Here is a 24,221-nt window from a genome sequence, read left to right on the forward strand (position 1 = left end):
AACTATATTCTTGTAGAGCTTTTTCCTACTCCTATGGCATCAAATATCAGATGAAGGCTTATGCCACATTGGTTTTTACTTCAGAGTAAGCAGAAAGATCACATATATTTCCCAATTATGCAAATTTTCTCCTTTTGCTTAAATCCTGGATTATATCTGAAAACATTCTCATTCCAGGCATAATTATGACCATTTTTCAGCTGGCCATAACTGATACTTAATAGATATTTGACATGTGAAGACACTGGGAGTAAATTATACCTAGAGCCACATTTGATATTTAAAGAAGCCACATTAAGTATAGCTATTATTCCCATTATAAGATTTTAAAAAATTATTTGATCTTGGTTACATAGCTATTTTTAAAAAATTTTAAGTTGGGGGGGGGGAAGGAGAGATTGGTGTGCCAGGGCGCAGTGACTGTATTTGAATGCCAGACACTTGTACCACCGAGTGGGCATGGGAGGCCTTGCACTTGCCTCACCTTTGGCCTTTGGCTAATGGGGGATCTGAATAGAGATACAACATGGGTCTTTAGGCTTTGCAGGCAAGCACTTTAATGGCTAAGTCATCACTCCAGTCCTACATAGCTATTTAATAGCAGAGCTCAGATTCCTAAATCTATTTGCTTAGTCATTCACATTACTTCTCCAAAACAGAAATCAAGTTCAAGTGGTACAATTTTCTATGGCATAATATTGTTACATAACTATATTATTAGTTTTACAATGTTGTTGTCAAATTACATTATTGGCTAATTGACTAATATGTGTTTAAAAGATGCTACATATCAGATAATTTCTTTATTGTATGAGAAGCAGAAAAAATTTGCATTCTCCAGGAACATACAAGTTGCATAAACCTATGGACGTCTGCTCTGTAATAACCTATTTTTTTTATTTTCTTAAAAAATGTGGAAACTAATCATCTCCAAATGTGTAATCATGATGTAGTGGCTAGACTAATTTTTGCCAGTCATTAGCTAAAATATTTTTAGAAGTTACTTAAACTTTTGCAGTCCAACTTTCCTCACCTTTTAATATAACAGGTTGGATTGGTTGACTGGTTGTCAAAAATCTTTCTACCTTTGCAACACCATGATTTATGGCATGCTCTAACATTTTAGGATATTGGCAAGCCAATCTTAAAACTGCAGATTCCCAGAGAGATTCTCAACTGTGTTAGAACTTTCTGACAAATCCATCATCAGGAAAATGAATTTCTTAAACTATAAGAGAAGCTGAAGATAACAAGCAATAGATCATATTTATCTAGAGAATGTATACACATTTGCTTTTTATAGACATGGGACAAATGTGAAGGGTCCCTACAGATTTGCGTTCTGTTTAGATTAGGTAACTCTACTATCAGAAGGTAAACCTAGAAGCTAGGTTAGTCATTCCTAAATATCCTGGGCAATTAGTACCAGGACCCCTTTGGATACACAGATATGTAGATGTACAAGTCCCTAATAGAAACCGATTAGTATTTATATATTACCTATGTACATCCACCTGTACATAAGAACCTTCTGTCCCTGCAAACAAGTTCCAGAGACATGCACAACTCTGTGCATCTGGGTTTATGTGAGTACTAGGGGATCAAATCCAAGCCTTTAGGCTTTGCAAACAAACGCCTAAATCACTGAGCCATCTATCCAGCCCCTCCTGTACATTTTAAATCATGTGCAGATTATTTATAACATGAAATACAATGCAAGTTTTCTGCAAATAGTTGTTACACATTATTCTTAGGAAACAATGATATGTGAAAGTATGGACATGTTAAGCATACACGCAATTTCTTGAATATTTTCACTTTGCAGTTGGTTGAATCTGATGATGGCGTATGGCTTGTAGTTTCATTTTTATTTTATTTATTTGACAGAGAGAGGAAAAGGTAGAGAGGGAGAGAGAATGGGCACACCAGGGCCTCTAGCCACTGCAAACCAACTCCAGGTACATGCGCATCTGGCTTTAGGTTGGGTACTGGAAAACTGAACCTGGGTCCATTGGCTTTGTTGGCAAGCACCTTAGCCACTAACCAATGTCTCCAGCCCTGGCTTGTACTTTTAAAGTAAAGTAATCAGGAGCTGGAGGCAGAGAGAATGGTAATAAGGAAGAAGCTATGGCCATTTTTTATGACTGAACAGCGTCTTGTTATAGGATCCTCCCATTTCAATCAGGGAAGCAGTCTCAAATTAAACTGCTCTAACAAAGTGAAAAACAGTGAATGTAAAGTCCAATCCTCTTATTCTGGATTCTGCGAAGTGTTAAGCAGTGTAAGAGGAGTAAAAATTTCATTTTATTCAACTGTAATCAGTAGTGAGACATAATTGTGCATGATACTTTCTAGGTATTATAGAAGAAATGGAGATGTTGAAGCAGGGCTTCTTGCCCTTTGCAGAAGTAGTGACCTTTCAGCACTGATCAGACAAAGGCCAGCAGAGCTTCCTACCAGGAGCCACTGGTTATGGTGATGGTCCACATAGAAGGGGCCCAATGGAGGGACTGGTCTGTGCTTCTGACCGCAGGAAATTTGGGTCCATGTACACAAAGTCAAGTCTGAGAGCCAGTTGCCTGCAAAGCCTAACTACCTGGGTTTGATTCTCTAGTACCCATGTAAAACCAGATTCACAAAGTGGCACATATATCTGGAGTTTGTTTGTAGTGGTTGGAGGCCCTGGTGTGCCCTTTTTCTTTCTGTCCTATCTCTCTCTGCTTGCAAATAAATAAATACAAGTTTTAAACAAAGAAGAGAAGGATGATCATATAATTCAGCCTTTCTATTTAAATCTCTGTGTTCCCACTGACTTTCAGGGTTTACAGAATATGACTGTAAAACAAATTGTTATACAACTGATATCACATAAGAATGAGTATTACTTCTTTCAAAGTGGGTTGGCATTCTTCAAAATGTTTTTGTGGGGGGAAATCCTAGTAAGTAATTGAGAATAAGGTAACATACTAAATTATTCCCATAGGTAATAATTATTTAATTCAGGAGTACAAGTTCACTTTGTAGAGGAAGTCTTCATATCGAGCCAAGTTAGATGAGTAAAGTCAGTAACTTAATTTAATAAAATAGCTTGTGTGATGACTTGGTGGGTAAAGTGCTTCCTGCACCAGCATGAGGACCCGAGTGTGGACTCCAACATCCATATAAAAGACAAGCATAGCAGTGTGTGCCTGTCATCCCAGCACTGGGAGTGGGGGTGGAGACAAGAGGATGCCCAGTGATTGCTGGCTAGCTAGTCTAGCTGAACTGATGAACTCTAGGCTCAGTGAGAGACTGTATCTCAAAACAATGTGGAGAATGACTGGAAAACAACAGCCAATGTTACTTTTGGCTTTCACATGTACCAGTATCCACATGTGCACACACACACACACACACACACACACACACACACACGCATGCACACACACATGTGTGAATAACTCTAGCTTAAAATAAAATGTACTTTTGTAGAAAAGAATCTGATTATCTTTTTTTCTCTACTCACATGTTTATTTTGATTGTGCTACTTCTTTACTTGTTAGGTCTCATGGTTGGCACAATGCTTTCTTTTTGTTTTTCTTTTTCGAGGTAGGGTCTCATTGTAGCTCAGGCTGACCTAGAATTCACTATGTAGTCTCAGGATGGCCTGGAACTCATAGCGGTCCTCCTACCTCTGCCTCCCAAGTGCTGGGATTAAAGGCATGCGTCACCACGCCCGGCTTCCTTTTGTTTTATATATACTACACTGTGCTTTTCAGGGCTGGTTGCAAATCTCTCAAACTCTCAGACCCCCACACACCCCAGGAAGCATTCATCTAGTTCCCGGAAACTAATATTTTGAGGTAGTTAAAGCCCTTACTTTTAAAAAATATTTTTAAAACATTTATAAACAGAGAGAGATAGAGAAAAGAGAAACAGAGAGAATGGGGGTGCCAAGGCCTGTAGCCACTGCAAATGAACTCCTGATGCACGTACCACTTTGTGCATCTGGATTTATGTGGGTCTTGGAGGATCAAACCGGGGTCATTAGTATTTGCAGGCAAGTGCTTTAACCACTGAGACATCCCAATTCCTTACTTTTAGTATTATTTCTTTTAAAAATTATTTTTATTTATTTGAGAGAGAGAGAAAGAGAAATAATATGTGAACCAGGGCTTCCAGCCACTGGAAACAAACTCTAGATACATGCACCATGATGTGATTCTGGCTTATGTAGGTGCTGGGAGTTAAACCTGGGTCCTTAGGCTTTGTAGGCAAGCACCTTAACCTCTAAGCCATCTCTCCAGCCCTTGATATTATTTCTTAATATGTGCCACATTTTATCTGATTATAAGTAGAATATGTTTACTGAAACCATCCTAAAATTCAGAGATATCACCAATGCAAAGTTGTCTGTCATTTTTTTAGAGAACCAAAATCCACGTCTTTCCCCTCCCTCCTTATCTTCTTATTTTACTTCTTCCTCCATCTGTCTGTGTTTCTCTCTCACACACACAAATATAAATATATATCACACTGTACACATTGCTTATACTCTATTTTTTCCAGATACATGATGTTGCTATTTTCTTTATTATGAATCAGCACTTTAGGCTGACTATCTCTCTACCCTGAGGCAGAGCCTAGCTCATTATCCTAGTGAATGGGCTATCCAGTTGGAGACATTTGGAGTGACACACCAACAGTGGCCTCTAATACAGAAGATGAAAACAAAAGGATAATTCCATTTGGCTTTGGATTATGGTTCACTTTCTTGCCTTTGGCAGAATGCTCCCAAATAGAAACGAACTCTTTGCCTCAGGCCTAGCTGTTTTCTAAATGACTTGTAAAATCATATATCATCTGTTCTCTTTAACTATTTATGACTGGGTGGGAATGGTACCTAGATTTCCATCGTGATGCTGCTTGCTACCCTGCTTCAGAGCAGATGGTAAGTATTTACTGTGAATGACCTGTTTTTTTCCTTTAATTTTTATCACTTAGTATATACCCCTGCACCAGGACCATATGTTGAACACAAAATACAGTGATTACTGGGTTACAGCTGAAGCTAGAAGACATACATATCTTGTAAACTTCAAGTAGATATCTGAATTTTGACTTGAGATGATATTTGACCAAGGCCAGTACCAGGTATGACACCATAATCTAACACATATATGATCAATTTTGTTTCATTTTTTTCTACCAAAAAATAATTCCTGCTTTCAATAAGAGAACTCAAGGAAACAGAATGGACAATTCATACTGGAATCTTGAATTATGATGTGGACGTCTGTATGGGATTATTGGAATATAACAGTGATTGAGTGATTAAGGATTTTCTTTAAAGGTCAGCTATCATCTTATAATGGGAATTTAGTCTTTCCACGAGGTCATCAATTAACAGTGGGATCTGAAAAGGATTTGAAGACCTACTCCATTTTAGTAAAGTTCAAGAACCTTTATTGAATTCTTAATCAGCATGAAATGTTGCCCTACAAATACCAGGATAAATGATGAGGAGCTCCTGAAAGGGGCTGAGTGCTTATGCATGGAGAAGAGTCAAGGGAAACTTAATGCACTGAGGACCAGGGAAGACACATGTTTATCACCTTATGGGAGCACAGTGAATTTCTTTTTTTTTTTTTTTTAATTTTATTTATTTATTTATTTGAGAGCGACAGACACAGAGAGAAAGAGAGAGAATGGGCGTGCCAGGGCTTCCAGCCTCTGCAAACGAACTCCAGACACATGCGCCCCCTTGTGCATCTGGCTAACGTGGGACCTGGGGAACCGAGCCTCGAACCGGGGTCCTTAGGCTTCACAGGCAAGCGCTTAACCGCTACGCCATCTCTCCAGCCCACAGTGAATTTCTTAATGACACTGAGGAGCTGAGACCAACTGAGCCTTTCAGGAGAAGATGGTGTTAGATGAGGAGGATAGTAACCAGATGAAGACAGAGCCATGGGATCAACATCAAGCAAGACATTCCTGGTGCATGTGGAAGAGGCTGTTGCCACACCAGTGGATAGAATAAGTAGCCTATTTTCATTTGACAGAATTTGTTTAAATTTGTTACCTAAAACCAAGAAAATACAGCAAAATAAAAACAAATAATAAGACAAGAATGAAGCAGTAAAATCTTTTAGTAAGCTTAGGTTGTATTTTTATGTCATGTGATAGATAGTGATGGCTTAGTATAAAGAAGATCCTGAAGTCTGATATTAAAACCAAATAAAATTATGAATTAGTAAATAAATAATGGAGTAAACTGAATAAGTATCAGTAAAATGAGATGTTTCTTAGTGAATATCTTTGTATTTAAATATGAAAGTGATCAAAAGAAGATTTAATACTGTATTCACAATTTCTAATTAATAGAAGTCAGTCTTTGTTAAATATGTAGACAATTAATTTTTAAATGTTTTTTAAAATTTATTTTTATTACATATTATATAAATATTTAGTATGTAAACAGCACATATTGGTACCATCATTTCCCTCCTCCCTGCCCCTTTTCTGAAGAGGCCTTTCTTGTTGGGTATGCAGGTTAAACCCCATGGGGATTATGGGTCATGCATTATGGGGGCAGCAGTCAGTTATGAGGGAGATGCAATATCTCTGTGCAAAATGTCCCAACTTGTGACTCTAATAATCTTTTCACCAATTCATTTTTAATTAATCAATTTTGTGAGTTGTGTGTGTATGCATGCAAGTGTGGGTGTGCATGTGCCACGGCGCATACGTAAATGTCAGAAGATAACTTTTGGGTCATCTGCCTCATTTTGAGGTAGGGTCTTTTGCTGTTCACTTGAGAGCTTCTAGGAAATTCTTTTGTCTCCATTTCTCTTCTCACAGTAGGTTCACATAAGAATGCCATGGCTTATAGCTTTTTAAATTTTTATTTATTTATTTGAAAGTGACAGACAGACAGAGAGAGAAAGAGGCAGATAGAGAGAGAGAGAGAGAGAGAGAGAGAATGGGTGTGCCAGAGCCTCCAGCCACTGCAAACGAACTCCAGACGCGTGCGCCCCCTTGGGCATCTGGCTAACGTGGGTCCTGGGGAATCGAGCCTTGAACCGGGGTCCTTAGGCTTCACAGGCAGGTGCTTAACCGCTAAGCCATCTCTCCAGTCCTTAATTACTCTTTTATCAATCAACCAGGTGCCACCTGTACCCTCATGCGCCATAAGTGACAAGTTTTCGTTTGCCATGCCTCCCTTTTCTTATTAAGATGCGGTTGCGGGCATGATCAACAATAACTTCTCAAAGTGTCATGCCAGTGGTTTTCAACTGGAGGAATAGTTTGCTCCCCACTGGACCAGGGCACACATGACAATGTCCAGAGACATTTTTAATCATTATAATCAGATATTTTTAGTTGCTACTGGTATGCAAGGACAGGACAGAGACCGAAGTATCTAGCCCAAAATATCACTATAGTAGAAACTGACTAACTCTGAGGGAAGCTAAATTTGAATATAATATGAAGTGACTTAGAGGTGGTGCAGTGGCTGGGAAAATAATGGAATAAAGGAAGGGAAGGACCTTCCTTGACTTTATGATGGTAATATGAAATGAACTGAGTTTGATAAACTTAATTAATACATGAGAGTTAATGACAACAGAAAAATGAATCAATGGGAATTTAAATTTAAAAATTATTGCTGATTACTTTGAGAAACTGAAAGCCACATTATAGAATAGTTTAGTTTCCTTTAATTCTGATTCTCTCTGCATCCCTTTTTTTTTTTTTTTTTTTTTTTTTTTTTAAGAAATGACAAGGAGAAATGTGCATAGAGAATAGATGTGTTTTGGGGTGACTTCCCATGTATAACCCAGGAAAGTTTTTTCCCTGTTGGTCAGTGAAAAGTACATCCCTCTCACCTTTTATCAGTTTTCTTCTTGGCAACAAATTGGTGCTTCTGCATGGGTCTGGATTCTTTATTTTATTTTTAAATTTTTATTTATTCATTTTTAATGGAGAAAGAGAAGAGAGATAGCTAGAGAGAATGGGCATGCCAGGGCCTCCAGCCACTATAAAGAAACTCCAGATGCATTTACCACTTTGTGCATCTGGCATTATGTAGGTATTGGGAAAATCAGTCCCAGACTGTCAGACTTTGTAAGTAAATGCCTTTAACTGCTGAGCCATCTCGCCCAGTCCCTTTTTTTTTTTTTTTTCTTAACAGACTGGCCTTTTTTTTTTTTTTAATATGAGAGTGAGAGTGAGAGTAGAATGAGAGAGAGAGGGAGAGAGAGAGTTAGCAAGCAAGAAAGAATTGGTGTGCCAGGGCCTCCAGCCACTGTAATCAAACTCCAGATGTATGAGCTGCCTTGTGTGCGTGCGTGACCCTCATGCTTGTATCACCTTGTGCATCTGGCTCACATGGGATCTGAAGAATTGAACATGGGTCCTTATGCTTCACAGCCTTAACCACTAAGCCATCTCTCCAGCCCCTCTGAATTCTTTAAAAAAATACAATTTATTTATTTGAAAGGGAGTTGGGGAGGGAGAAAGAATGGACATGCCAGGACATCCTGACACTGCAAACAAACTCCAAATGCACATACTACTTAATGTATCTGGTTTTATACAGGTACTAGGGAATCAAACCCAGGGCAGAAGGCTTTGCAAGCAGACAAGTTTGACCAACAATCCATCTCCCCAGCCCAAGGTTCTGTATTTATTTATTTATTTATTTTTGGTTTTTCATGGTAGGGTCTCATTCTAGTCCAGGCTGACCTGGAACTCACTATGTAGTCTCAGGTGGCCTCAAACTCATGGTGATCCACCTACCTCTGCCTCTCAAGCGCTGGGATTAAAGGCATGTGCCACCATGTCCAGTGGTTCTGCATTCTTGAATTCAAGTAGTGAATCACAAGTTCTACCCTGAATGGCCTATGATCAGTATTTCAAGTTTACCTCAAGAAAACAGGGTTGTATTAGGAGATCAATTTCATGACAAGTCAATGACAAGGTGATGTGATTTTAACCAGCTTGGAGCAATAATACTGGCAAAGATCAAATGATAACTGCTGCTGATATTCTCTAGGCCTTTCCATTTGACCTTCCCAGAAAAATTATTCATAAGCAAAAAAAAACTTACAATATATAGTGGGCATAATGATGTCACTTTCCATCTCACTGACAGGGTTCTTTGCCAGGCAGCTGTAATTCCCAATGTCTTCCTTTGTCACTGGAGCAATCCAAAGGGTGTTGTTTAGGGGAGAAAAGGAATATGTGGAGCTGATGTGAACAGGCTTTCCATTTTTTAGCCATTGGTAAACCAGCCTGGTGCCCCCTTCCACCTGGCACGTCAAGGTCATGTTGCCCACATACTCCACAGCCCCAGAAGCAGGATGAGCCTGCACCACTGGCTTTGTGACAGGATCTGCAATATCAAGAGAAGTAGAAATGATTTTTGCCATCCATGGCATGATAATAGAACATAGAACTCTAAAATGTCTTCCCTATATTGAGTCACAGTGAAATGATTCCAATGTTTTATTATACACACACACACACACACACACACACACACACACACACACACGAAATCAGGCAACAACTATAAATGACAATACGGCGATAAAAATTACTTATATTCAGAGCTAACAGAATTCTATATATACTCTTGAAGTTTTGCCAATGAAGCTATTTCCTTTTTTCTGTTTTTGTTGTTATTGCTGTTGTTTTCAAAGAAGGGTCTTGCTCTAGCCCAGGCTGACCTGGAATTCATTATATAGTCTCAGGGTGGCCTTGATCTCAAGGTGATCCTCCTACCTCTGCCTTCCAAGTGCTGAGATTAAAGGCATCCATCACCGTGCCCGACTACTTTTTGTGTATTTTTTTTTTTTCATTTTTTGAGGTAGGGTCTCACTCTAGCCCAGGCTGACCTGGAATTCACTATGTAGACTCAGGGTGGTCTTGAACTCATGGCAGTCCCTTCTACCTCTGCCTTTTGAGTGCTGGGATTAAAGGCGTGTGCCACCATGCCCAGATTCCGGCTACTTTTTTATATTGTGTAATTGGTGGTTGAGAACTCAGTCATCCTTATTTCCTGTTCATTGTGCTTTCTGCATACTCTGAACGTTACACATGTTAGGCAAGTGCTCTACTATATGTCACACAAAAATATATTCTTTTAGCCCAAATGCCTGTAGCTATTCCCCTGTATTGACTTGTTCTAATGTTAATAATAGCTGTTTGAAGTAGATGTAGTAACCATAAATTTGCAACTAACTAACATGAAAACTCATGTATAGTATACTATTGGAGATTTGAATGAGAGTTTTTGGAACTCCCATGGGCAAAATTTCTTAGTTTTTTGCATGCATATGTGTTTGCATGTATGTGGGTACATGCATATGTGTATGTATGTGTGTGTGCACATGTGGAGGCTAGAGGTTGGCATTGGGTGTCTTCCTCTATCACTCTCCATTTTACTGAGGCAGGGTTTCTCAGTGAAGCCCATGGCTGGTTGATTTGGCTAGTTAACTAACCACCTTGTTCTGGGGAGTCCCTTGTCTCTGCCTCCTGAGTGCTGGGATACAAGCATGCCCTCATGTCTACCTGATGTACATGGGAGTACTACTGACCCAACCTGAGGTCCTCAGGCTTGTGCAGCAAGTACTTTATGAACTCACTGAGCCATCTCCCCCACCCTACAATTTCTTTTTCTATGTCAAAACCTTAGCTAGTTAAATTAAAACATTTTAACCAGGTTTTAGTTACCTTGCATTTATGTTGAAACAGCTTTGTTAGTTACTTTAACAAACCAAAGCCTACATTTCAACACTGACTCAATTTGTTAATATCAGATGTATTAATGGTGGTTTGTCAAGTCTGAGCTATAGAAGGCATATCCCAGAAGTTCCTATATGAAGTCAAGTGTTAAGAAAGTAGTTTTATCTTAAGAATGTTGTATGCAGGAGGCACCTAATATTTATCAAATGGATACATATAAGGAAAAGTAAATATTTCCTCTCTGTTTTTAAATTCTATATTTATGGATAAAAGTGTTAATTACATAAAACTTCACAAACATTCATCAATCATTTGGGTTTTTTTTTTTTTTTTTTGTTTTTTCGAGGTAGGGTCTCACTGTAGTTCAGGATGACCTGGAATTCATTATGTAGTTTCAGCATTGCCTTGAACTCACAGCAATCCTCCTACCTCTGCCTCCCTCCTGAGTGCTGGGATTAAAGGCTCTACCACTCCTGGCTTCATTGAAGTTTTTGATGAAAACAGTGGCTTGCAAAGAATTACAGTGCATTCAGTGACAAATAGGAAAGGGATTTACATTTGGCAATGCTTTTCTCAGTTAATACGTGTGATACGTATTAAATATTCTCCGTCTATGCAGGATCACAGAACACAAAATTAGATGCCACGCAGGTGACATAACTCGCACCAGTACTGAAGTTCTGATTTCCTGTCAGCTTTTAGTTGAGGTTACTGAATCTTCCTTAGGCAGATTTACCATGCATTCGGCTTCCATTTTTCTCCAGTGGAGCCCATACAGCATGGCACACCCAGATCTAGTTCTCTAGCCCAGCGGAGATGGAAGCAAATGAGAGATAAGGGGAAATGAGGCTGAAAACAACTTGTAGGGCAGCTGAAAAGCTTGGGAGCCTCCAGCAGTTTTCCAGGAGAATGTCATCACGTAGCTTGTCCATTTAATTCAATCTTTTGTCTTCCTTGGCAAGAGCAAAGGTTGCAGAATAGCATTTTGGTTATGTTTTTATGATTTAAAGAAGAAAACCGAATCATATACTTTTTATATCCAAACACTTGTATTCCTTATGCTTTTCTCTGTGAAATATGTGAGGCATGACATAGTTAGGTAATATGGTAGTATGAGGAAAGCCAACCAATAGAATTGTCATTGGTATTGTGATCATACACTTCCCTAGAACAGTTTAACTCACATGTGAAACTTTCCTTTCTGAGATTTTTTTTCCCTCTTAGGCCCTAAGAACCTGTTAAGGCTTTACTAAAATTTTGGTCTCATTTCTTTAAACAAGTCCAAATTCACAACTCATTACCATGCAAGGCAAGTTCTAGTAAGTTTTAAGGGAAACTTTTGCAGGAAAACTGTGAAAATTAAAGTTTCTGTCAGGTGTTTCTTCTCTTTCTTCATAATTGTTTTCTGGGCATTTGCTTCCAGAGCCTGCGTCCCCAGCAGCCTACCCTGTGTTCTCTGCTGCCACCCATTACCCCAAAGACGAGCCGGTAGCCAGGCAGCAAGGGCTTAGGCTCCAAGGACAAAGCAGCAAGCAGCACAGATAATGCCCCTTCTTCCACGACCGCATACTCCAGTCAGGAAAATAAAACAAGAATACGTACCGTGTCCAGGTGATACTAAGTTCTGTGAAAAAGAGATACACAGAGTTGAAGATAGGTAGTTACTATGATGCATGTGGTGTGTGTGTGGGTGTGTATGTGTGTGTGTGTGTGTGTGTGTGTGTGTGTGTGTGTGTATAAGATGATATTTTTATAGAGAGTGACCAGAAAAGGTTTCACAGACACTGTAATATTTGAGCTGAGACCTAAAGGAAATAAGGAAAGTAACATCTAGGAGAAAATTGTTTCTCCTAGTGAGCGAGAACAAAGGCCCCAAAATGTGTCTGTCCTATTAAAGAAAGAGCAAGGAGACCAGTGAGACTAGAACAAGATAATAGGTGGATAGAGGTAGAAAATAGAGTTAGATATGTGTTGAAGGTGTTGGGCCCTGCAGGGCCCTGTCAGTACTTTGGTTCCACTTAAAGTGAGATGGAAAGCTATGAGAGTTCCAGGAGCACAGGCAGAGGCTGGAAGGCAAGCTTTATAATTGTTTAGGCTCTATAGCTACTAGTGTTGAGCAAGGCAGTAAAGGGTAGAGAGTGAAAATGGTTGGACTCTATTTTAAAGGTAAAGTCACTAGGGTTTTCATGCAGATTGGATGTAAGGTATAAGATTTGCAAGATTTTGGCATGAGTAACTAATAGAACCAACTTGATATATACTAAATGAACATTGTCAAACAAACAGATATAGAGAGAAAAAGAAGAATTTGTTCTTTGTACCTGTATATTTGAGGTGTGCCATTTATATCTTAACAGGCTGAAAACAAATGTCTGAAAGTTAGCTGACTCTATACCTCAGAGAAACTTTCCAGAAACTTCTATTGTCATTACATAAAACCCTTGGTTCATCCTCCCCCAAATGTATCAAATAAAAATCTGCATGTGGGACTGGAGAGATGGCTTAGCGTTTAAGCGCTTGCCAATGAAGCCTAAGGACCACAGTTCAAGGCTTGATTCCCCAGGTCCCATGTTAGCCAGATGCACAAGGGGGCACACACTTCGTTTGCAGTGGATGGAGGCCCTGGCATGCCCATTCTCTCTCTCTCTCTGTATCTGCCTCTTTCTCTCTCTGTCTGTTGCTCTCAAATAAATAAGTAAAAATGAAGAGGAACAACAACAAAAAAACTAAAAAAAAAAATCTGCATGTGATTAACAACAAGGGGTTTTCCAACTGTGTAGCGTACTAGTGAGAAAATAAAATTTTCTTCATCTCGTTCTATGAGCAACTTTATATTTGGTAGTTCTCAGAGAAACAATAAGTTTTACCCAATGCTTGATCATCTACTGCTCTGCACCAGGCACAACCCTGGCATGCATGTCTCAATCTTCAGAAAGCCTCTTGAGGTCGGGAATGTAACTAGTGAGGTTTTGAGGATTAGTTAATTTAGCCAGAGTTGCAGAGCCAGGAGGTTGAAGTCCAGGAAGCTGGTGTCCTGAGCCTCTGCTAGCCCCACTCAGCCTGCTCCAGACTGTCATAAGAGACTCACCATCAACAGTGACTTGTATCTTCTGACTTGAGGAAAGAGTTCCATTTCCCTGGATGTTGACCTTCACGATGTAATTACCCTCGTCTGTGAACTGCAGTGGGTTGATGAGCAGAGAAGCATTGGGTGGCATCATGGTGAACTTGTGCTGGTATTCCAAGTCCGGAACCACAGACTCATTCACAGAGCCCAGCAAGTATTTGGGCATCGTGTGAGGTCTTTCAAAGAGCCATATGATCTGGATGTCAGATGCTGGAGTGTGGAAGCCATAGTTCACGGGAAGGTAGAGGGCCTGTCCTCTGACACCATGAACAGTGTGTGATGGCACTGTAACCTTCAACCCCAAACCAGCACCTACCACAAAAGGAAGAAAGACAGTGAAGACCCGGAGCCACATCTCATAATCCAACCAGGCATCTGTAGAGAGAACTCGATCAGATGATAATCCTTTTCAAAGAAGGAGGCTTCTAAGTACAAACTATTCCAGTAGACGTTACAGGTAGAAGTAAATATTTGTCTCAGAAACCTGCATTTGAGAGACTCCACCCAAAGACATCCCTGGTTGCATGCATTCTCTAAAGGCAAGGCCAAAGGAAAAGCAGAAGTTATTATCTACCACTGTTAAAGAGTAATAGGAAAAGGAGAACTGAGATATTATTAGTTCTAAAGTCCAATAAAACCCTTAAAACATTTGAAATTATGACTATGTTAATATTTATATCATTATATACTGGGGAATTTAAGTCCACAAATGCTAAGGAATTACTTCCTTTCAAGAAATTTCCCCTAAGCCCTCTGAAATGACACTCCTTTTTCTGGAAGATTTTCCCTTTGGTTTGAAACCTTGTCAAATGCAAATAACCCATCAAGAGTTACGTTAAACTTTTATGAAGCAAGTACAGTCACTCCTGTCCAGAGAGGATTCTGATTGGTGTATTGGAGGAATAGCAACAGGCAGGGTCAGATGAAGCACAGTGGAGGAGCACAGTGAAGTCAATGAGGTGTTCAGGACAAATTGAGGAGGATCTTAGGATTATAGATACCATAGTGGTGAGGCAGAAAACAATGTTTTGGAGAAGGGGAAGACCAGAAGTCAGTTTTGGCCACACTCATTTTGAGATGCTCATGAGACACCCAAGAGCCAATGTTGAATGTATGCAGTAGACATAAAAGGCTGATTAATGTAGTTCAGGAGAGAACTAGAGGCAGGAATAGCCAGGGAGCACGGAGGAGTGTTTGAACCCATGAACTTATTGGTATGTCTTATGTTTGCATGTATTTCTTAGCTTCCAGGACCTGAACATATCCCCATCTTATATCAAACTATTATGTATTAGTTTATTTATTTATTCTTTTGAGAGAGAGACAGAGAGCAAGAAAGAAGAAGAGAGAGAGAGGGAGAGAATGGGCATGCCAGGGCTTTTCAGCTGCTGTGAATGAACTCCAGATGCATGTGACCTTTTGTGTGCATATTTGATATTGCATGCTTACATCACTGTGTGTCTGGCTACATGGGACCTAGAAATTCGAACAGGAGATTTTAGTCTTCACAGACATGATCCTTAACCACTATGCCATCTCTCCAACCTTGTATTAGTTCTAAGATGATCATTTCTAAGCATTTTCAGTGGGAAAAGAATCCATTTTAGCTCAGTCTACTATGTTTTAGGAACTCTAACTCAATATTTCAAGCCTAAGTTTTGTAAGGGGGTCAGAATGAGATCTCCATCAGAGGGACATTTGAGATAGTGGGAAGGGGTGAGAAATGTGAAAAATTTAAATGTGGACTATTTTGATCAGGAAAGGAAATAGAACATAAATTTAAAATAGTGAGGTAAGTATTGATGCCTTGAGGAGTTTTTCTATGAAGGGGATAAAAGAAATAGGGTGGAAAGCCAGGTGTGGTGGTGCATGCCTTTAATCCCATTACTCAGGAGGCAGAGGTAGGAGGATTGTTGTGAGTTTGAGGCCATCCTGAGACTACATAGTAAATTCCAGGTCATCCTGAGCTGGAGTGAGACCCTAACTCACTCCCCCACAAAAAAAATAAGTGGAAGGTGAGCAGGAATGGAAAATGTGAAATCAAGGTTTTAGCTACTGGGCATGATATGGAAAGAAAAATGTTAGTGAAGCAGAACAGTGATGAACAGAGCTGGGATAGAATCCTTTAGCATGTGGGAAGAGATAGAAATATAGAATAATTGGAGGATTTAAATTTCAATTTTCATATATAAATGCATATATATATGTATATATATATATATATATATATATACACACACACATATGTGCATACATGCATACAGAGTGCTTATCCTGTTTGATTACTTCTCATTTCCATTATTTTTGAGTTTGTCATCCTTTGTCTAAGTCATGTTATGGTGGCTATGGATACGAAGAAGGAAAAGGGAGAATAGCCTGTTTGTCTTTTGTGATAAGTTTTATGAAGAAACTCAAACATGTCACTCAGCTCCCATGAGGAATCAAGTTCTGCCAATGTGAAGTTTTTCTCTTTCCTCCCCAGGGTGGAGAATGAGACTCTCGGGTTGGCAAGGAAGTTAAAGCAAAGATTCACAAGGAAAGAACAGAGGGGAACAGAAGATGAGGTGAAAGGGCAAACAGACTTGCCAACGCCTGACTGCATGTGACCATATGGCCTAAGATGTATGTAACTATGAGGAGAACAGAAACATAAGGACTCATCTTACGGTCTCTGGGGAAGTATTTTTCTGAGAACAGTGTGTAGTTTCACATCCACTGTGGTGGGCCCATATCCAAAGGATCCCAGGGGTGTGATGAATTGCTTCCATACTAACCAGTGAAAGAACATGAAATTTGGGGTTTTCCTAATCTGAATAATTAGAACTTGAGGGAACCGGGTTTTAGGAAATTTAAAGATTCAGTATATCACAGTAAAGGAATAGTGTCTTTTGGGGAGGAGAGGGAGAAATAATAGGAGAGAGAAAGGAAAAGAGTGAGTGAATCCATGTCTTACAACTAGTGAGTTCTAAGAGATGTGAAGCCGAGGCTGAGAGATGGACAGGGAATGTTAACAGTCACCCATTTAGAAAATACTGGGCTTTCAGGATGGATGCCCAGAGCAGGAACTGATTGTTCCTACAATACATGTGTTCTGCACAAATAAATGCGCTTGCATACCTTCTGCCAAAATTGGTGATAGAGAATTTCTGATAACATTTTTGATAAGCAATGAATAAAAACTAGTTTTTTAGTAGTCATTATTACTATCTGAAAATATGTGAAACATAATTTTCACTGCATCTGTTAAGTGTTTTACTTCCTTTTTACTAGAATGCATTGAAAATATTTATTAACCATGTCTCAAGGTTCATTCCTGACCTTAGACTCCCTTGGACTATGTTTCCCTGCAAGTCTTAAAATCATCACTTGCAAAATGGCTTTGAAATGAGAACATTTAGGAACCCATTTTTCTATACTTGCAGAAAAAATACTGTATATGATACTCTAATAAAGGTAAAAATCCACCAAAATATTAAGTCTTAGTACAGGATACACACGTGGGATAAACCTGATTTTGGTCATCTATGTGAACTTAAATAAGCCATTTTAAAGCTCAGTCAATTTTTCATGTATGAAAATATGGTGATATTAGATGAAGTCTAAAGCCTTTCTCAATTTTCAAATTGTTCATGTTACTGATATCATGAGGGTCCCCCCCTCCCCCGCTCTCAGGGCAGCAGCCACCTACATTTCATGATGAAAGCCTTAAAAGAATTTTGAAATATTGAGTCTCCATTTTAGTCCACTTATTTATTGCCAAGTTCTGGATATTTAATGAAGTGCAATTCTGTGTAAAGTGGGCATGGGAGGAATTGCATCATTGCCTTGACAATGAACTGGGAAGAGCTGTGTGGCTGAAGTAAAATGAAGTGGCTGCTTGATTTATTGGTGCATTTAGGCATTTCACAGTCACCCTAAGAACCTGGGAAAGAGTGAGATATTGGGATATAAGTATATAAAGCCTGCATGCAATAATGGTCAGACTGGGGGCCAGAGAGATGGTTTAGTGGTTCAGGCTCTTGCCTTCAAGGCTTAATGACCTGGAATTGATTCTTGAGTACCCACATAAAGCCAGATCTGGAGTTCTTTGCAATGGCTGGAGGTCCTGGCATGCCCATTCTCTCCATGTATTTATCTCTAACTCTCCCTGATTGCAAATACATACATAAATAGATAATAAAATAATGGTCAATTCTTATCTTCTCACTTTAGGAGTTATTGCAAAAGTTCTTGTGTTTTATTCTTTTCATTTTTTTTTTTTTGGCACAGAGAAGAAGCCCTTTAATCTATTTTCTGTAATTGCAATGGAAAAATATTGGTTGAGATTCAGTTAATATTCTGGAAATGGTTGGCAGGTACTGCAGTACCATGAGGTGACAATATCATCTGACTATAAATGTTATTAACTTTTGGATCTTTGTCCACATGTTGGATCTTAAGTATGGATATAGACTGACTTAGAGAATATGACTACAGTTATGAAGAGAAAGCTTTCTTTCGTAAAATATTAAATACATTTACAAATCTTGTAGCCCAGAAAAAAATAAAACCATTTTAGTACACAATAATTTTATTTTATTTTTTTTTCTGAGACAAAGCCTCACTGTATGGAAATGGGACTAGTCAAGCCTGGGCCTCCTGCTTTAGTCTCTTGAATGCTGGGATCACAGGTATGTACCATCATGCTAAATATAAACAAGAATTTATATGGCATTTACATACATTGTACAAGGGAGAAAAGCTAGTTCCTTGGGCTCATTTAGAGACTGAATGATGTAATAGTACACCTTCAATAATGCATTGTTATCAAAATTTCTGGCTATATTCAATGCTTTTGTATGAAATTAAATAAAAACTTATTTTCCAAATATGTATATATACTTCCTGTTTCAAACGTGTATGACAGTGAGAGATAATACATCTGTTACAATAGATATTGGCTTGGAGACTGCCTACACTATCTTTATGAAACAAATTAAGTAACCAATTGTAAGAATATCAGTAAGAAATTAGCTTTTTTAATATCAACTATCTAAAACCTTTTCTTCACAAAAGACATGAACCAATTGATATGATACAATTAAGGGAATAATCAGGTCATTGGATGTTTCCTGTATATTTTAGAAATATATAGGCTTTCTTCCGATGCATTTCCTACTACAGATGCAATGCATTCATGCTGTGGTTTACTAATTTTAGAAAAATAAGCTTTACTGTGAGAAATCAAATGTTCTTTTCTAGTTTCATGAGAAACTTCAAGGATTAAAATGATTATTCATAGCAATCCTCTGAAAAAATAAGCTTTAAGAAAATAAATGTTATAAAACTGATGAAATTTTATTTTTCTTTTGATATTTCAAATATTTGGATTTAAAGGAAAATTTAATTTTACTAGAGTCACTAATATCTTCTGAGTATAGAAAAAGAACTGCTGAGTTTTTTTTTGTATATAAGGCATTAACACTAACTTGGAGAAACATTGATAATATGTACAACCTAGCATATAGAATTACAAAAGTAACTTCACTTTTAGAGAATAATTTTCCTTTAAGATGTATAACAAAAGTATGTTTTAAAGGTATATTGTGTTAAGGAATACATGAAAGTATACTGCAAATGTTATTCATATTCCAGCAACTAAGAACTCCCCAGACCTGTTCCCTTGTCTTGAATATAAACATTAGGCTTCACAAAGTGACCTCTGCTGTAGCTCAAAATAGTTGACATTTATTTCCACATTACCATGCATGATAGAGCAAGCATAACACAACTATTGTTGACTAATAATAAACTCTCACATTTTTAGAAAAAATAGAAATTAGGAATTTGTGTTTTGAGTAGATTGTAAAATCGGACATTGGAACTTCAGTATTTTTAGATTTTGTTGTAAAAGGTACAAGAAAGCTGGGCATGGTGGCACATGCCTTTAATCCCAGAATTTAGGAGGTAGAGGTAGGAGGATCTCTGGGAGTTCAAGACCACCCTGAGAACACATAGTGAATTCCAGGTCAGCCTGAGCTAGAGTGAAACCCTATTTTGAAAAGGAAAAAAAAAAAAAGATACAAGAAAAATTTAATACAGTTAGAAGAAATAAGATTTGCATATTGCTTGTCACCTTTGCAACACACTGTCTACAGGGGAAGGTGAATTTGAATGAGAAAGAAAATCTTGAGATATAATATCAACTTTATTAGTGAACATGTGATCTCTCCCAAGTTTATCCTAATGTTATTTTAGTCAAATTTTTCAGCTGAATCACCCAAAATTCTGTTTTTTAAAATTTATTTGAGAGAGAGAGAGAGAGAGAGAGACAGACAGACAGACAGACAGACAGACAGACAGAGACAGAGAGAATGGGTACATCATGGCCTCCAGCTACTGCAAATGAATTCCAGATGCATGTGCCACCTTGTGCATCTGGCTTACATGGGTCTTAGGGAATCAAACCTGGCTTTGGCTTTGCAGGCAAGCACCTTAACTTCTAAGCCATCCCTCCAGCCCTGTCCCAAGTTCTTAAGGCCAATTATAAAAACATTACTTATGAAAAGAGCAGTCTTACTGTTTTGAAATTAAAAACAAATGGGATACCAAAATAGGTTAATTAAAAAGCCAAGGAAGATATCAAAGTTATGACAATTGTTCAATTTTTCAAAAAAAATTTCAAAACATGAACATGAAGTTGATAACATGGCCATTGTAACTGGTACAATTACAGCTATGAGAAGCAAAGGAGTTGTTCATATCAGTGAGAGATGTACTTTTAGTACGTGTAACTTTGAATCATCACATTTATAAAGAAAACTGCAACAAAATAAGGTAAAGCTCTCAGTACCTAAAAGAAGTCCAAACTCTAACTGCTAATGAATCTAAGTTGTCTTTAAAATCAAAGGGATAAATCCCCTTTTAAGTTTCTATCTATCGAATGGAAACAAAGCAAAAACTAACTTGACTTTTAAGACATAGTAGGAAGAGTGGAAAATAGGAACCCTGAATGAAAAGAATCTCTGCAGATAAGAGTGAAATGGTGGAGAGAGATTTCTAAAGTCTAAAGATAATGAGAACAACAGAAAAATATTGAGATACAAAAATTTTTTAATAGACTGAACATGAACAAAGGGAAAGGCTAAAAGCATCTTGGAGAAATCATGTGTGTATTTTTTTTTTAACACAGTTGTCCCTTTTGTTAATTTAAATAGAATGTCACCTTTCCCCACTTTTCACAAGATAGGTAACTTATAATAAAATAGAATCAACAGCTTGTATTAGTGTCTTGAGCACAAGCAGTATCCTTATAAGAAAACCATTGATATAAATTGTTTTAAGTTTCGTTCTACATGTCTTGATTTCATGCATTATTAGAATATTTTCCAAAAGATACTCACTAAAGATTATTGAGCCTATATGTAAAACCTGTAAAGAGAACATCAGGTTTTTCCAATGACTTCACTTTCTTAGTGAGCTACTGATGATGGTTGTTCCAAGAAAACAGTAACAATGATTTACTGAACCCTATTTCTCCTACATGTTCCTGTCTCCCTGCTGGAACAGTGTGTTATTGTTAAAAGGTTTTGACCTGTTCTTCCATTAACTGAGAAAATCTACAGCCTAAAGCAAATATTTATCTTATGCCCACAAAAAGAAAGCCACACACACACACACATAAATCTCACAACCAAAACTCTAACCACCTAAAAGACATGTCATGCAGGGCCTTACCTAGGAATAGGAGACATATTTTGCACTGAAAGATTCCGACTCTGCTGCTAAAGGACTCCATGGAAGCATCCTGTCCCATGCATACGGTGCCCTGTTCTCAGTGGCAAGTTGGTTCATAGACCAGCAGCTGCTGGTTTATTTGCTAGGGAAATTAGCAGGGAGGTAACAGACCCTATCCTGCCTCTTGCTTCTGTGATTTGAATACAAAATGAATGTGTATACAAAGTACACAGGGAGTGGGAACACCTGTTATATGTTTTGCAGAAGACAGGGCTGTGCCTTTTAGAACAGTTTCTCGGTGATATTTTGTAACCGTCAAAAGGAGGAAAACATCCTTCTTGGAGACTTCATAAGAAATAAAAACAAAATCTAGTTTACTTCCATGAAAAATTATGCCATTATTTTGAAATTTGAAAAGTTTTAAAAAATAAGTTTGTGTACCTTCACGAAGTTATTGATTAACCTGTAACAAATGTAAAAAAGAACCAAAACAAATCACTGAAGTATTTAAAAAAATATTTTTCTGCCATATTTAGAACTGGCTGGGAAATCTATGGATGCATCTTAGTTTTGTAAAAAAAATGTATTTTTATTTATTTGAGAGAGAGAAAGAGAGAGAGAGAATGGGCACAGCTGGGTCTCCAGCCACTGCAAATGAACTACAGATACATGTGCCCCCTTGTGCATCTGGCTTACATGGGTCTTGGGGAATCAAACCCGGGTCCTTTGGCTTTGCAGGCAAGTGCCTTAACAGCTAAACCATCTCTCCAGCCCCAGTTTTTTGAGAGAGGGTCTCGCTCTAGCCCAGGCTGACCTGGAATTCCCTATGTAGTCTCAGGGTGGTCTTGAACACAAGACAATCCTCCTACCTCTGCCTTCCGGGTGCTGGGATTAAAGGCGTGTGCCACCATACCTGGCTGCATCTTCGTTTTATGAGCAAGGCACAGGTGTGTTTCCAAGTGGGGCTGAAACACCGGGTATGCACAATTACAATGAAAAGCATAAGCCAACAGATAATATCTTAAGTCATATTTTTAAAGCTGAAGCTTAGAGGAAGTGAACCGTCATCCAGAAAAGCTCTTACCTCTGTTGTGATAGACTGGCTACATCTGCCCCTAGACTAAATTTCTTCTAATCCAGTAAGATATTAGTCGTCTTTCATTTGTAAGGAAGCTCTGATCTAAGCCCTGTGTACAAAAGAACACACATAACCAATTCTGACTTAAGAAGAATTCCTAGCATAAGTCAGTTTTAACAGTGAAGGCTCACTGATGTTCGCTGATAATTGAAGGGAGACTTGGCTCAAATGAAATGAAGAATGAAAAAAGAATAGGTATCTTGGAACTCAAATTTGTCTTTGCATCAAAGTTTCCAACTTGTCTAGAAAGGGGGAAAGAGAGCACTGTTGCTAACTGGAGTCCTTGTCATTGTCACTTCATGATTTCTTTCAGGAATATGGAAAGAGCTCTCCTAACCCAGAGTAATAACGATACCACAAGTTTCTCTGCACAATCTCTGAGTGCCATACATATGTCTGTTTTAGCACTTACGTTATTCCCTCAATTTATTAGATGACATGTATATTTTCCCTCTGAGCTCCTTGAAGAGAATGAATGGTGTATTTATAATAGTTAGCATCTGAACACAGTGATCACAAAGTCCATGCACTCCTTAACTTAAGCCTTCTGCTTTTCAGTCGATGCTTAAGAATGCACATATATTTTAATGATTGCACAGAAGCCAATTGAGAAACTAAAAAGGAAATTCCATAGATATCACATAAGCTCCTGCAACCCCATGGGGCTCAGTCTTAATCTTAGTGTCCCCCTTTTTTGCAACACTTATTTTTTTCTTATAATTCATTCTGTTATGTACACAGTGTGTATACAGCCATGTTGGCACCATCATTAGCCTCCTCCCTGTCCTCCTCCCTCTGCAGGGACCCTCATCATTGGGGATTGTGGGTTTTGCCCTGTGGGGTTAGCCATAAGTTATGGTAAAGAGGCAATGTCTCTGTTAATAATATCCCAACATGTGGCTCTAATAATCTTTCTGCTCCCCCTTCTGCAAGTTTCCCTGAGCCATGTTGGGTTCATTTTAGGTCTACTTCCATCCTGAGGTCTTGGGAGCATCTGTGTCTCTGGATATCTGGTTTGGTAGGAGGTGAGTGTTCTGTGCGTCTATCTCCTTCACCATTGTGCTGGTACCAGGTTCACCAAGAAAGCAGCACTCTTGCTCATTTCCTCAAATACTCTATGGTTTCAGCTGGGGCCCTGGTGAGGTGCAATGGCTGGTTCTTTCCTCAGGATCTGAGTCCATCTGAAAAAGAGAAGTAAGTTCTCCAATGGAGAGTGAAGTCAGCACCAGATAAATGGGATAACCATTATTATTTTACAGATAATTTATTAGGTGTAGGCCCTCTTGTAGCCCACGATTGGTGGGAGGTTGATAATGGAGAGCAGGCTTTTTAAAAGATATCGTTCTGACTTGTTTCCCAGAACCAGCTATGGGTTCTGTTCCAATGAGCAGATCTGTTAGCCAGTTCAAGACCATCTGGTTACCCACCATGGCAGTGTGCCACTATTGCCTCAGTGTCCTTATAAATAACCTCTTTACAGTGTTCTCAAAGTGATGGCCACTATGATGA

At 38.6% G+C, this 24,221-nt stretch overlaps 1 protein-coding gene across 3 annotated transcripts in view; it reads right to left on the bottom strand.

Moving 5' to 3' along the window:
- The window catches only part of Hepacam2 (HEPACAM family member 2), a 46,389-nt gene extending 24,723 nt beyond the window's left edge, over positions 1–21,666 (bottom strand). For all 3 annotated transcript variants that reach the window (XM_045160856.1, XM_045160858.1, XR_006639351.1), the window contains exons 1-3: positions 21,575–21,666; positions 13,820–14,170; positions 9,092–9,376 (exon numbers count right to left, since the gene is read on the bottom strand). In XM_045160856.1, coding sequence (XP_045016791.1) covers positions 9,092–9,376; positions 13,820–14,170; positions 21,575–21,653 — 715 coding nt within the window. In that variant the 5' untranslated portion in view covers positions 21,654–21,666. The remainder of the gene's footprint in view (positions 1–9,091; positions 9,377–13,819; positions 14,171–21,574) is intronic.
- Positions 21,667–24,221: the final 2,555 nt, after the last annotated feature.

Source organism: Jaculus jaculus, chromosome 10 (genome assembly GCF_020740685.1).
Source record: "Jaculus jaculus isolate mJacJac1 chromosome 10, mJacJac1.mat.Y.cur, whole genome shotgun sequence".
In the NCBI taxonomy this organism is placed as follows: Eukaryota; Metazoa; Chordata; class Mammalia; order Rodentia; family Dipodidae; genus Jaculus; species Jaculus jaculus.